This window comes from Neomonachus schauinslandi, chromosome 7 (genome assembly GCF_002201575.2).
Source record: "Neomonachus schauinslandi chromosome 7, ASM220157v2, whole genome shotgun sequence".
Taxonomy (NCBI): domain Eukaryota; kingdom Metazoa; phylum Chordata; class Mammalia; order Carnivora; family Phocidae; genus Neomonachus; species Neomonachus schauinslandi.
The window spans coordinates 105,898,357-105,913,392 of record NC_058409.1 but is presented as its reverse complement, the minus strand read 5'-3'; the positions used below and the strand labels follow the sequence as shown (position 1 = coordinate 105,913,392).

General features: G+C 48.8%; 1 protein-coding gene across 1 annotated transcript in view; it reads left to right on the top strand.

Annotated features, from left to right (window-relative positions):
• The first annotated feature begins 72 nt into the window (after positions 1–72).
• Positions 73–15,036, top strand: part of GALNT10 (polypeptide N-acetylgalactosaminyltransferase 10) — a 218,534-nt gene continuing 203,570 nt past the window's right edge. Inside the window, exon 1 of the mRNA XM_021697273.1 lies at positions 73–231. Within this exon, the coding sequence (XP_021552948.1) occupies positions 73–231 (159 nt within the window). The remainder of the gene's footprint in view (positions 232–15,036) is intronic.

Here is a 15,036-nt window from a genome sequence, read left to right as displayed (position 1 = left end):
ACGCGCGGAGCCGGGGGCCGCGCGGCGGGGCCGGCGGGGCGCGGCGGGGCGCTGCGGGGCTGACCGGCCCCGATGAGGCGGAAGGAGAAGCGGCTTCTTCAGGCGGTGGCGCTGGTGCTGGCGGCCCTGGTCCTTCTGCCCAACGTGGGGCTCTGGGCGCTGTACCGTGAGCGGCAGCCCGACGGCACCCCCGGGGGATCGGGGGCGGCGGTGGTCCCGGCGGCCGGACTGGTGAGTCCCCCAGTTGCTGTGGGGGTGGGAACACTCTCTCCCCGTATTCACTTGGAACCTTCGGTTTCTTCCTCCACCTTTCCGTTTCTGCCTCCTCAGTGTCAGAGCCGGAGACCCTTCGGTTCTTCCCATTTTGGGGATTGGGAACATTGAGGCTCAGAGAAGGACAGGAACTTGTCCAGGACCGCCACGTCAGCCAGAGGCCGAATCAGAACTAGAAACAGACTCCTGTTGGTCAGTCTGGAAGATCTGTTTCTTACCTTAGATTACCATCCTTTCTGTCCATGTCTGATATCCCCCTACCTCCCAGCATCTCTTGCTTTTGGAGGGTCCAGTCTGCATTCCTATATCTCAGGGTGATTCCTTCTGCAAGAGCTGGCGGTCCTTTTATTTAGTGGCCAGGTCTTTTCTGCTTTCACCCCCACCTGCTGATCCCAGTGTACCCTACTTAGGTCAGCCCCTTTCCTGTTTTCTCATCTGCCCAGTGGGACACCAGGCCTCCCTCCTCTCCCCATTTGCTTACCCTCCCCCCTCCTCTCCCCGTTTGCTCACCCTCCCCCCTCCTCACCCTCCCTCTTTCCCAGATCTGTGGGTTCCTTGGAGGATGCAAAGATCATGCTCTGCTGGGAGCTTCAGGTCCTGGGGGAGGGAGGAAGCTCCTGGTTCTTGAGGGACCTCCTGCCTTTGACCTTCTGGGGTCAAAGTGTGAGTTCTGGTGGAGGGACCCACCAAAATTTCCCAAAGGCTATTTGTGCACAGTGTGCCCTGACGATGGAACATCAGGTGCCTTCCCTGTCCCTTCGTAGAGTACCCATGATCCCTTTTGAACTTGTCCAATTTGATTAGATGTATTGTTTCTTGCAGCCAAGACTAGGATCTTAATTGTTCCTGCGTCTTCTGAACTCACCCACATGTGTGTGTGTGTGTGTGTTGTGTCACACGTACATATAGACTGATAGCAGAAGCTCTGTCAGAGCACTCCTGCCTTCCCAGCTCCTGGCTCAGTAGGTGCGAGTGAGTGTATACATGCTTGAACTGTTTCACACAGTGGGACATTTCAGGTTTTCTTATAGGATTTCCCTGGCCCCATGGGAAGTGGATAATTTGTCTCTCGGGGTCAAACTTAACTGATTGTTGGCAGGATGAGGGAAGAAGCTGACTTTTGAGGTTGATGTTTTTCTCTCTCTTCCTGGTATCAGGCTGCTGCCTGGGCAGTCTGGCATCTTGAGCATGGAGGGCTGCTTGCCACAGGGATGACCCAATATGAGTACAGCCTGTCACTGGTAATTGTTGCAAACTGTCCTGGAGGGCCTCGGTGATCTTTTTGGTAGATCTTATTGTTTGGAAATTAAGCTCCCTCAACGCCTTCACTAAACCCCTGGTTCAAACGCTGACAGCCATATTAGACCTCTTTCCTGTAAATTCTGTATCCGTATGAGTTTTTCCTTCATGAGATTTTTCTTCTGTTCTCACCCTATGTCAGTAGCAGGGGCAGGAGGCCAGGGTTCTGTCCTCAGCACTACTGTTAACTTGCTGTGTGTGTCCTTGATCACCTCTTATCTCCCTCTCTGAGCCTCCCTTTCTCCATCCATAAAATGTGGTTATTGGTCCGGGTCCAGCATTATGATACCATCAGTGAATCAGTGAGAAGTACAATGGCCACTTCTTTCTTTCCTGAGGGCTGGGGTCCCTTGTAGCATCCCTAGCTGTGGGGGCTCCGTGCTGGACACAGCCCCACGTCAAGGTGGGGACTGTCCTGCCTGAGCACTAACTCTCCTTTAGAATAGCTGTAGCCAGTTCTAAAATAGCTCCTGACATTCTGCCTCAGCCTGAAGAAAGCCCTCGTATTTCATTTGCTGTGGATGCCAGAGACGTCCTGATTTTCATTTTCTATAGACCCAGATGTGTAGAGAGAAGGTCAAGGTTAACTGCCAGTTTGGCCTGAGCTTTCAAAGTAAATTACTCACTTGTGCAAGAGGGAATTGATGGAGTAAGGCAGCCTTTTGGGCGAAGAGAGAGGGGAGCAACAACTGGGCACTGCTCAGAGCCCTTAACTGGAAAGGACAGACAGGCTCATTTGGGAACGTCTGGTTCTTGTTCATTACTTTTGCTCTGGAATATCATGAGGAGGAGGAGGAAGACATGAAGGGGTGTGGTGGTGGGTACGGGGGGTACTGATGGATTATCCTTGCTTTAAAGAAACTCCCTTTGCTTTCTGGGAGTAGCAGAAGGGAGCTGTTTCCCCAATGATAAGCTCTGCTAGATGCTGTAGGATTCAGCATTCATCTGCTGCCTTTCAGGAATACTCTGCCAAATTTCCACACAGCCACTTTTTGTGTCACTCTCCTGCAGATGCATAGCCCTGGGCTTGGCCCCCAGTCCCTTGTCTGAATGTCAGCTGGCCTTGAGGGTGGAGGCTGACTTCTCAGAGCCATGGTGTTCTGTTCCTCATCCCAGGGCGCTGGAACGTGCGCGGAACCTGTCAGTCAGCCTGCTATCTGGGAAATCTGGCCTCTTGAGCACGCAGGGCTTCTTTCGACAGGGCTGACCAGTTCGGAGCTCAGCTTGTCACTCTTGTAATTGTTGAGAATTATCCCAGGGCACCTCGTTGATCTTTCTGGTAGAAATAACTGCAGAGGCTCTGGAGGGAAGTCTGAAAGGACTTTATCCAAATGCAAAATAGATTCCTCATGGGTTCCAGGGTTAACATACCCAGTTAGAGCAGTCCTTTAACTCCTTAACTTATCCACTGGATTGAAGAATAGAGTTTCAAGTTAAGAGCATTTATCATCTGCTAGAAAGTAAGTCTATAGAACTGTCATGCTAGCTCATCGTAGGTATACCTCTGGAGCTGGGTAGGGCAGCTGATTTATAAACGACACATAATGCTTTTAGGATTTCAATATTCATCTGGTCAGACAGCTGGCTTCTCCAACAGTTGTGAGACTGAGCCAGAAAAGCCAGTCCTGAAGCCATCCTCATTTTTTAAATTTTTATTTATTTATTTATTTAAATTTAAATTTAAATTCAATTAGAGCCACCTTCATTTTAATTTAGGGGTCCCTCTCATTCCTAGCCCCAGTCTGTTTAATATCTTGATTTAATCCTGCAGTCTGTTTCCTATTCCAGACCTGGGGACTAGCTGTCAAAACCCATGTTAGGAAACGTGATGCAGTCCCTCCCCATTTCAGAGCCATAATCTCTTGTGAGAAATGACTTCACTGGATAATAGCGACTGTGGAATAGAAATTGGTAGGATAATAGAATACCAGTGACTTTAATTTTCAAGTATCAAGAGTTTTTCTCATTGTGTCAGAGCTGAACTTTATTCTTAGAACATCCAGAAATCAATACCTCCCCCCTCACCCCGCCCCTTTTTAGTCTTCCTGGTGGCAGAGCCTTACCCATCAGAAAGTTAAGTACCATAGAAATGTAGCCTTGGAATGATTTCTTTAATTTTCCACAGAGGGGCTGGGACCCATTACCCTGCTAATCTCTTGTCTGTCTGCAGGCCCAGCTGAAATCTGATGCCACCGGGGCTGGGTTGTTGGTTTACCTGAGCAAATCTGGCTCTCGGCATTCCCCCTCTCATCCTAGGTGTGTAGTCTCCTCAGGAGCCCCAGATGAGGAAGGCCTGGGAACAGAGGCTGGGGTTCTAGTTCTCTCTCCTGCCCCTGAACTCCCTGTGGGACCTTAGGAAAGGGGTTTAACCTCTTTGGGCCTTGGATCTTTGAACTGTGAAGTGAAGGTTTATATTCAGGAGAGGAAAGGTAAATGTGTATCGTAATGGTGCTCCCCTCCCCTGGCCAGGCAGACATTGCTCATCAGTTTCTTTCCCACTAAGCCCAGACTTGGTTGCTACTCAAGTGGAGTTAATGGCATTGAAATTTATTTGCGACATAGGGAATAGATCCTTTGTTAGGGTGTTTCCAACTTTAACTTCCTGGGGTTCTGTGAGTTTGTTTGGAAGCATGTATTGCAAAGGTGCAAACAGTAGAAGTATGTTAAAACAGGCCTCCCCGTACCTAGGTTGTGATGAAGCCACTGCTACTTAGGGACGTGTTTATACTCTGAGGATGTTCAGTCTTTAATCTGTTGGCGCCAGTGACATGATAACAAACAATGGAATCAGGAATGAAAACGCAAAGACCCATTTCAGAGATAACCGTCTAGCTTGCTAATTGTACCTTGTCCACAGTCGACTCTTACACAGAGATAACATCGGGATCCCATCACTGAAAAACACCCCGAGGTAAACTGGCGGCCCACAGTGTGTCCTGTGACAGCTAATCGCTCATGATGGTGTTTGCAGTGGGTTCTGTATTTTGTATGTATCTGACCCTCTGCATCCCATCTATGTATCCAAGCTCCCAGGAAGACTGAAGTAAGAGTCTTGCTTCTCAGAGAACCACTGTCCTCCTGCCCAGTGCAGTGGGGAAAGGAGGTACCCTATACCTGCCTGAGTTCCTGTGGCCAATGAGTGCATCGTGGCCTCCCCTTCCAGAAATGTCTTGAAGGAGGAACTGCATCCTCTTCCAGCACATAGCATAAGGCTTGGCCCTTGGAAGATGGTCAGAACGTGTTTGCTAAATGATCAAGATGTATCGGAGCTCCAGAAGTCATCTAGTCTGCCTGCCTTGTTGTGTAGGTGTGGAAATTGAGGCTCAGGAGAGGGGGGAATCCATTCTCAGAGTGGGGAGTGCAGATCAGAACCCAGTTCTTCTCCACATTCTTGCTCTATTTCACCACGAATACTTTTTCCCTCCACATCCTGATATTTGATCCTTCTCTACATGAGTCAAGATCATCACTCCCAGTTTTGCAGGCTGGTACTTATTGACCAGTTATTGGCTGGAATTTACCTGGCTTTTTTGCAGATCCATTTTTATACATTTCTTGCCGAGTTTTTATAGTGTTAAAGCAAGTAAAATGAATTAGATTTTAAGGTGGCAAAGGGATCCGGCTGGGAAATTGAGAAATTAAATGGATGTATCACATGTGGCATTATTACTGCTCTCTGTGGCAGATGGAGCTAGTGCGAGCTGAAGAGCCACTTCAGATTCTCTGTCACTTGTAAGTAACAGAATGGGCTGAAATGAGTAAGGGGATATATTAGCTCCTGTAATTGCAGTGGCCTCACGTATGGTCTGATCCAGAGGTTCATGCTCTAGACCGAGCCCTTGTGGTAGCAAAAAGTGGTTGTAGCTCTTTCCGACCTCATATCCATACCCAGATCCTGGAGGAGAGAGTCTGTCTCCTCTGGTACCTTCTCTAGAAGGGAGAGGAAACTTTTTTTCCTCTAAGTGCTCGCAAGATCTCTTTAGGTATTATCAGCCCAATTTAGATCTAATATGCTCTCTGAACCATTCACACTTGTCAAAAGCATGAGCTATGCTGATTGACTTAACCCACCCTGGAGCTAGGGTTAGGCTCGGGCCATCAGAATTGTAGGAAGAACAGTTCCCAGAGAAAAATCCGAGTGCTTCCGTGGAGAGGAGGGGAAAAGCAATCTAGGGATGAAGACAACAAGTGTCCATTCCAGAACCTTTCTGATACAGTGTCCCAAGCAGTCACTACTGAGGGGAGTCAGGCTTGGGCCCCGAGGTAAAACCTCTCGGCCATCCTGGACTCAGTGTCGATCACTGAACCTTCAGTCTGGAGGTTTGTGTTCTCATCGCAGCTCTGCCCTCCCTTGGCTGGGATGCTTCACTCTGGGAGCCTCACTGTCCTCCTGAGGAAAGCTGTGGACGCTTCCCAGCGTGGAGTAGAGGGCTGGGATGAAGCGCGGGTGGAAGCTGTCTTTATTCTTGCCTGTGAGTTCTGCTGCTGCCTTCCTCCCCCTCCCAGACGTCCTGAGAGTCACTGCGTGCCCTGCCCGCGCGCACACGCACACATTGAAAGCCAGTTCATTGAAAATTTCAAGCTGAAAAAGAACTTCTGTCTCTTCAGCTTCGACTTTTTTTCTGCCTGGCCCTCTTAGCTGGAGGAGGCGGAGTGTTCATACTTTGGAAGCTAGAGGAAGCTAAACAATTCAGCTTGCTGTGGTGGGTGGGTGTGTATTTATGAGTGTGTAGCTTTCTCTCCATGTGTCTCTCTTCTCTCTCTCTTATCTTTGGATGGTTCCTGTTTGCTGCCCTCTGCTGAGTATAGATAGGAGAAGGAAGGAAAAAGCAGGCCGATGTTTTCCTTCCCTTTGGTTTTGAGAGAATTCTGAGCTTCAGATGCTAGATTTTCTTCTGTTTGCTTGGATGATAAAAGCCACAGCATTAAATGACACTAATAAGGGTAATGATGATAATACAGATGACAGGGAGAATGACGAGGTTAATAATCATCATCATAGCAGCTACCATGTATTTGGCACTTACTCTGCTAGGCATTGGACTAAGAAGCCCTTTACCTGTACATCTTGTTAAAACTTCCAGTTATAAACAGGCAGGAATGAATGGAACCAGGGCTCACAGAGGTGCGGGTACTGGCTGAGGATACGCAGCCCCTGGTTGTAGAGCTGGTATTTGAGCCTGTGGTATTTGAGCCTCTGACCCAGTGCCTAAGCAGGATAAAGGACCTGTTTCCCACCCTGCCCTTCCATCCGTTCCTACGAGGCTGCTAGGGGAGCCCTGACGTCTGAGCAGATGGGACCATTGTCCTAAGACTGAACCTCTTCCGCGGCCGAGGAGGAACCCACGAGGTCAGTTGGTGGTGGTGTGACCTTGAAGAGGAACCCTCGCCCAACCCCCACTGAAGCCCCATTGGCAAAGGGACTCTCCCGTCCTCCTAGATCGAGATGCTGTGGGGCAATATGTAGGGCTCTAGTTTTGGAGCTACACGGCTTGATTCAGATCCCGAGCCTTGGGCAAGTCACTTGACCTCTGTGCCTGGATTTCTTGGTCTGGAAACCGGAAACAGTGTTCTGTATATTGGGGGTTTCTTTCGGTGGTTGAATGAATTGTTGTTGGAAGCTAAGCAGTCTGAGGATAGGTGGTTGGCCTCATGACACAGCATTCAGCAGTGGAGCAGGGCCAGCCTCGCTGATGATTGGGCGTGGGAAGGAAGGTGTGTCTGTACCCTGTGTACCCCACTCCCTGACTCTTTGGAATCTGAAGCAATTATTGAGGGAACCTTCCCACATCCTACCCTAGGAAAGAATCCAGGTCCTCTGCATCCTTCTAGGAAGTATTCTTTGCTGCCTCCAGGAAGTTTTTTGTTTGTTTGTTTTTAGAGAGAGCATGCATACAAGAGGGGGGCAGGGGGAGAGGGAGCGAGAGAATCCTAAGCAGGTTCCACACCCTGTGTGGGGCTGGATCTCATGACCCTGAGATCACGACCCAAGCTGAAATCAAGAGTCGGATGCTTCGACCTCAGCCGCAGTAAATTCTTCCTAGAAACATCGTCAATGGCAAGGGAAGCAAGGGCAAAAATGAACTATTGGGACTTCATCAAGATAAAAAGCTTTTGCACAGCAAAGGAAACAGTCAACAAAACCAAAAGACAACCAACAGAATGGGAGAATATATTTGCAAATGACATATCAGATAAAGGGCTAGTATCCAAAATCTATAAAGAACTTATCAAACTCAACACCCAGAGAACAACTAATCAAGAAATGGGCAGAAGACGTGAGCAGACATTTCTGCCAAGAAGACATCCAAATGGCCAACAGACACATGAAAAAGTGCTCAACATCACTCAGCATCAAGGAAATACAGATCAAAACCTCAATGAGATATCACCTCACACCAGTCAGAATGGCTAAAATTAACAAGTCAGGAAACGACAGATGTTGTCAAGGATGCGGAGAAAGGGGAACCCTCCTATACTGTTGGTGGGAATGCAAGCTGGTGCAGCCACTCTGGAAAACAGTATGGAGGTTCCTCAAAAAGTTGAAAATAGAGCTACCTTATGACCCAGCAATTGCACTACTGGGTATTTACCCCAAAGATACAAATGTAGTGATCCGAAGGGGCACATGCACCCCAATGTTTATAGCAGCAATGTCCACAATAGCCAAACTATGGAAAGAGCCTAGATGTCCATCAACAGATGAATAAAGAAGATGTGGTGTGTGTGTGTGTATATATATACACACATAATGGAATATTATGCAGCCATCAAAAAATGAAATCTTCCATTTGCAATGAAATGGATGGAACTAGAGGGTATTATGCTAAGCGAAATAAGTCAATCAGAGAAAGACAAGTATCATACGATCTCACTGGTATGAGGATTTTAAGAAACAAGACAGAATCATAGGGGAAGGGAGGGAAAAATGAAACAAGACGAAACCAGAGAGGGAGACAAACCATAAGAGACTCTTAATCTCAGGAAACAAACTGAGGGTTGCTGGAGTGGAGGGAGATGGGAGGGTGGGGGGGGTGACATTGGGGAGGGTATGTACTATAGTGAGCACTGTGAATTGTGTAAGACTAAGAATCACATACCTATGCCCCTGAAACAAATAGTACATTATATGTTAATTAAAAAAAATTACAAAAAAAACAAAAAGAGTCAGATGCTTAACCAACTGAGCCATGCAGGTGTCCCCAAGAAGTCTTTTTTTTTTTTAATTTTATTTATTCATTTGACAGAGAGAGACACAGCGAGAGACAGAACACAAGCAGGGGGAGTGGGAGAGGGAGAAGCAGGCTTCCCACTGAGCAGGGAGCCTGATGTGGGGCTCGATCCCAGGACCCTGGGATCATGACCTGAGCCGAAGGCTGACACTTAACGACTGAGCCACCCAGGCGCTGCTGCCCCCAAGAAGTCTTTTTTGGTTACTCTAGCCCGCAGGAGTTGCTCACTGGTCTTAGTTCCCCTGAGCCCTGATCTTATCATCTGCCCTCTTAGATCAGAGGACCTTCCAGGAAGGCATGGCCTTGTGCTTCTTCCTGCTGCTCGCTCCTTGCACCTGTTGGGCTGTTGCATGTCTCTCAGCCTGTACCCGCTCTGCTCCCTTGCCTCTCACACCTCCTTCCCTGCCACCTGGCCCCTGAGCCTCACTCACCCGTGTAGGGGCAGCCTGTGGTTATGCTCTCTCCTACAGGGACCCAAAGCCCCTTATATAAATGTATCATGCAGTGTAATTGTTTTAATTTGATCTGTCCGGAGTATCAGCTCCTGAAGGCAGGGACTAACCTCTGTCTCAGTCGCCCACTCTTGTTTGCCCAAAGTATTTGCTGAATGACTGAGGAAGCAAGTGAGTGGATGATATGGCTGGTACTCAGTAACTGCTGGTCGAGTGCAGGAAGCTTAGCCTTGAAGAATGGTTCTTCAAGGACTCCAGGGCTCAAGGAGGTGGGTGTGTGGGTGGGCCAAGGATCCGCGTGTTTCCATCACTTCCTAGGTGGGGTGGGCCAAGGATCCGTGTGTTTAACACACTCTTTTGAGAGTCCATCCAGGAACTCTCGCCTCTCTACCCACATCCTCAACTTGTCAGCATCCCTGGGAGGCTGACCTCACCTTCCCCAGGGGCCCACTCCATACTCCCCAGGAGCGCTCTGGGACTGCCTTTGAACTTGTATTCCTGAGGACTGTGTCTATTTGCCAGGTTGGCAAGCAGTGCTCCCAGAGGGCTCTGTGGTGCCTGTTATTCTTGGCACCCTATCAGGTGCCAGTGGTGCAGAAGCGGGATCTGGGGTGGGTGGTGCACTTTGAAAATTCCTCTACCAGGGGCCACGAGGACTCTCTGGCGTATCTCAAGTTGTGTTTTCCCCTGATGCCTGTGGCCTGTCGCCCTTCCGGGATGGGTGCTCTGCCCTCCTGCCATGGGGGCAAGGAGGAGGTGGCTGTAAGTGGGGGGTGGGGGGGGTACTCAACCAGGGCCTCCCTGGGAAGGTGTGACATTAGGAAGGCCTACGCACCTCTCCCTTGAGCTGGAGGGAGTGTGGGAGTGGGGACAAGCTCCTCTGTTTCCCGGCCCAGCACTGGCACTTGCTCGCTCGCTCTGTGTCCCACTCCGGACTTCAGCTCCAGCCTTATCCTAAAATGAGCTCAGTGGTCACTGCTTCACAGTGTCATGAGGATTACACTAAGGAGAAAGCTGAGGTGCAGAGGGGTTCGGTGACATATACAGGGCCACACAGCTAGGAAGTGATGGAAACAGGATTCCAGCCCAGGTGTCTCCCAGCCTGAGGCTTCCTTCTGCCGCCTTGCCACCTACTGGCCCTATGACCTTGGGGGAATCTCCCTTTACCTTTTCCCCAGGACATGAGGAGACCACACGTGCTCCCTCAGGCAGCCTCCCAGGAGCCCAGTTAACTGGAGTTGTGTGTGTGTACGCATCTCCCCCGTGATTCCAGATGTCAGCTTCCTCCCAGAGGCCGGCTGGGAAGCAGAGGGTGCTGGAGGCGACTTCTGGAGGAGGGGGGTTTCTTAATTTTTCTTAAAGGGAACAGGTTGGAAACATCTGGTGGGGGAATGTGTGTGAGAATTACTTCCTGCTGCTGAAGCACATTGTATGTGCTCAACTGAACACGGTTATTTTTGCATGGTTCCTCCTGAGTATTGATCGGGAGTCAGGTGCTGGTGGTTAAAAAATGTATATGCGTATCTATTTGTGAAATAATAAGTTTCTAAATCTGGCACCTAACTAGGGAAAAGTTGGTGATTGTATTTTGGGGGCGTCGGGATCTGTAATAGGATTCCTGATCTTTCTATTGACAATAGACCTTAATGACTCTCCCTCAGAGAACTTCATCAACCTTTGTACTGTTTTTTGTTTTTTTTTTAAACCTTACATGTATGCTTTAATGGAGATTTCAGACTGGTGGCCTTTGGCCAGAAGTAGCCCATGTGGCTCATGTGGCTCACCCAGTGTTGGCCCATAGATGGATGGACATCTTTATTTAAAAAAATTTTTTTAAGATTTTATTTATTTATTTGAGAGAGAGAAAGAGAGCATGGGAGAGCAGGGGGAGGAGCAGAGGGGGAGGGAGAAGGAAGGGAAAGAATCTCAAGCAGACTCCACACTGAGCACAGAGCCCGAAACGGGGCTCGATCTTATGACCCTGAGATGGTGAGCTGAGTGGAAACCAAGAGTCAGACGCTTAACCGACAGAGCCAGCCAGGTGCCCCGAGGGTGTCTTTATTTTTAAGTGTTAGTTAGAAAGTTGTCAGTACTTGAACATTGGGATATTTCATATTTAAAAAAATTCTCACTTCTGGCTTATGAGAAAAAATATGAAAGTCTTGCTGCTGAGCCCAGGTTCCTGTATCACGGAAAGTGTCTGGATCTAGGTGGCAGTTGCCTGCTCTGGACAGGCATCAGCTCAGACCTCGGTTCTTCACCCTCTCACATAACCAGCCTGGCCTCTGGAGACTTGTGAGTTTGGGAGCCCTCCTTTACAACCTTTGTCTAATTTGTTCTCTTTCTGTCATGGTGGAGGCACAACAGGGCTTATGACCCCACTTTACAGAATAGAAAACTGAGATTCAAAGGGCCTAAGTGACGTGACTAGTCACAGAGCCAGTAAATTGAGGCTGGTCCTTTTTGACTCTTGCCTAATGTACTTTTCGGGGTGGGGGGGAGATAGTTACCTGGAAATATAAACATATAAACCTTAGGCTCTTGAACAAAGTCAGTTACGTTTATATGCAGATGATTTATATTCCAGCTCTACCTAAGCCCAAGAACCATCTACCTTGTTTCTCTGTGTTTTTAGGTATTCTGAATTTGAGGTCTACCCTGTCTAATAAAGTTTGCCCCAGCTGTGTCAGGGGCTGCTGTAGGTTTGTTAGAAATGATGTGAGCACAGAGTCCACTTTGTTTTCTGCCCTGGGCTTCCTCGCATGTCAGGAAACCCCAGAACGTGCGTTCCTGTTACTGCTGGAGTGTTGGGAATCTACAAGGAGAGGAAAGACAGCTTTCCAGTGGGAATGGCACATGCCACATTCCCTTGTCTGAGGGGGCCCCAAAGGCATCTGGGGGCATTTCTGGAAAAGAGAGGGCCTGTGTGAGGGCTCTGAGCTAACTGGGTGAGGCAGTTCAGCTGAACACAGCCACCTGTGTCTGTGAGAACAGGACCCTTTGCCAGGAGCAGGAGTGGCTGCATGTCCCCTCCCCTCTACCTGCTTCAGGAACCTTCCTTTAGAGGTTCCAGGTGGCTGCTGGTGTGGCAGTAGGGCGTGGGGTGTGGCGCCGGTCCTGGGCTGAGAGTTTGCTCTCTTTGAGCCTTGGCTCCACAGCGGTGACAATAACGATCATTAATTTATTGAGTTCTTGGTGCATGCCGTGCACTGGGCCCTTCTCGTGTCTTCAGCATAGTATGTGCTCTTACTGTGGTCATTTCGCAGATGGGAAGGCTTAAGCTCGGGAAGCTTAAGTAGCTTCCCAGGCCTGGAGGGGAGACAAGTGGTGGGACTCTGACTCAGATTTCTGACTCTCAACCCTGTGCTCTTAACTACCATGCTTTACTGACACTGTAGCAAGTCATGGAACCTCTCAGCCTCCGTTTCCTCCTATGTGAAGTGGGGATAATGTGTTCCTGGCGTGTCAGCAGAGTACACATAAGAGGGACTCGTCAGCTTTCGGACTTGCCTGTGCCCCTCACTCTGGGCAGTTGTCACACATTGCTGTCTGCTCTGTTCTCTTTCCTGCTGGGGTTTCTCTGTTCTGGAGCGCCAGGCTTTCCCTGAGGAGTCCGCCCGGTATGTGTGGAGTGTGCCTCCCTCCCCAGCTCGGATCCTGGCTGGGCTGCTGCCCTTCCCCTCCCCTGGCAGTGGGAGGCCTGGCCAGGGAACAAAGGGGCACGTTAAGAAGGCTGCCAGGTGCCAAGCCAGAGGTATTGAAGGGACACTTGATTAGTTTTAACCCTAGTTGTCAGGCTTTTGCTCTTTCTTTCTCTGCAGCAGTTAAGGGGGAAAGAAGCTGGGATGGCTTTCCTCTCTGTGTGGTTCATACGGACTCTCTGACTTCGGGTGTGAGTATGCCTCTTCCACCGCTCTCCTGTCCTCAACCCTCTCCGCTCTCTGTGTGCGTCTGTCTCTCCCTCCTGCCCTCCATCCCCTGCTGTCTCTGTGCTGTGTGTGTCTAGCTCAGCAAGCGGTAAGACATGAGACTGAAGAATCCACAGTTCCAAGGGGCTATCTTTCATCTTGCGTCATCTCCCCCAACCTCATCCCTGCCAAGAGGTCAGCCATCTTTGGCTTGAACACCTTCAGCAAGAGGGAACTCACTCTCTTAGCTCAGCAGAGTCTTAGGCAATCTGCCGTGGCTCAGGGAGGCTTAGAGGATTTCTTGAGTGCCCACTATCCTTTTCAGACTCCTCTCAAATCTTTCCTTTCCCAGAAAGTCTTCTCTGATCTTTCCAGTTAGAATTAATATCTGTCTCTTGGAAATGCTTATAGAATTTGTTGTCTAGCTTTAGTGGCATGAATGTTATAGCGCTATGTTTTGCCATTTCTCTAGGCAGAGGAAAGTAATGTTGAAGGAGCTTTCCCAGTAGGACAGCCCATTGGGTGAGGTTCCAGCTGGAGAGAAGAGATCCCAGAGAGCTGCCATGTGGGCCTGGGCTTCCTCCTGTTTCTAGAAGGTCCATCTCCAAACTTGGCCAGTGTATGTTATGTATTGTTTTAGTCCAGAGAATATGTTAGGCTCTGTGGGCCATATGGTCTCTGCGGCAACTTCTCAACTCTCTGGTTCTAGTGTGAAAGCAGCGAGAGACAATACATTAATGAACGACTATGCTGTGTTCCAATAAAACTTTATTTGCAAAAACAGGCCCAGACTGGATTTGGCACGTTGGGGTTTGCTGACCCATGTTCTAGTCTCTTCCCGCTGGAGCAAATGCCTTTAGTTGTTTTTAATGTGACCTCGGGGTTGGTGAGGTCCTTCTCTCAGGACCACATCTACCATTAAATGGATGAATGGAATATTATGGGTTGAATCATGTCCCCTAAAAAGATATGTTGCCGTCCTAACCCCTATACCTCAGAATGTGACCTTATGTGGAAATAGGGTCATTGCAGATATAATTAGTAGGGTGGGCCCTTAATCCCATGTGACTGACTGGGGTCCTTACGAGAGGGGAAACACAGAGAAGGACAGGACCGTGGGGAGACTGAGGCAGAGACCAGAGTGATGCTGCCATAAACCCAGGAACGCCTGGGACCACCAGCAGCTGGAAGAGGCATGGATGCATCCTCCAGAGACTTTGGAGGGAGCATGGCTCTGCCAGCACCTTGATTTTGAACTTGTACCCTCCAGAATAGTGGAACAATAAATTTCTGTTAGTTTAAGCCACCTAGTTGGTGGTGCTTTTTTATGGCAGCCCTGAGACATGAATACATGGACCATTTTCCATTTTCTCATCAGATTGTTTTATGGGTGTGCATGAGTGTGTTTGTGTGTTGTGTTTGGGTGGAGGTGGGTAAAACACTCTGCAAGGCAGACATAATTGTGATAATCTCTTCCAGCTACTTCGATTCCTTTTTAATTCGTGGAAAAATCCTCTCTTCCTATGGAGGATTAGCATATTACCCTGCACATATGTATTCTTTAAAGCCACTCTCCTTATTAACAGATCAGCCTCTTTTTTTTTTTCTTTTAGCTTAGCCCTTAGCCTGGAATACCAATGAGTAAACACAGGGTGCATACTGCCTTTTATTTAACCATATTATCTTTCTTTTTGTCAGTTTCAACTATAATGATTTCAACCATTTCTTTTTGTTCTGGGTCCCAGCTTAATTGATTTGGGGGCTTACTATGTGTTTTACTATGTTACTATGTGTGTTTCTGTGCTAAATACAGAAAACAGCCCCTGCCTTCATAGGGCTTGTCATCTACAAGGGACCTAGACAAGTTCATGG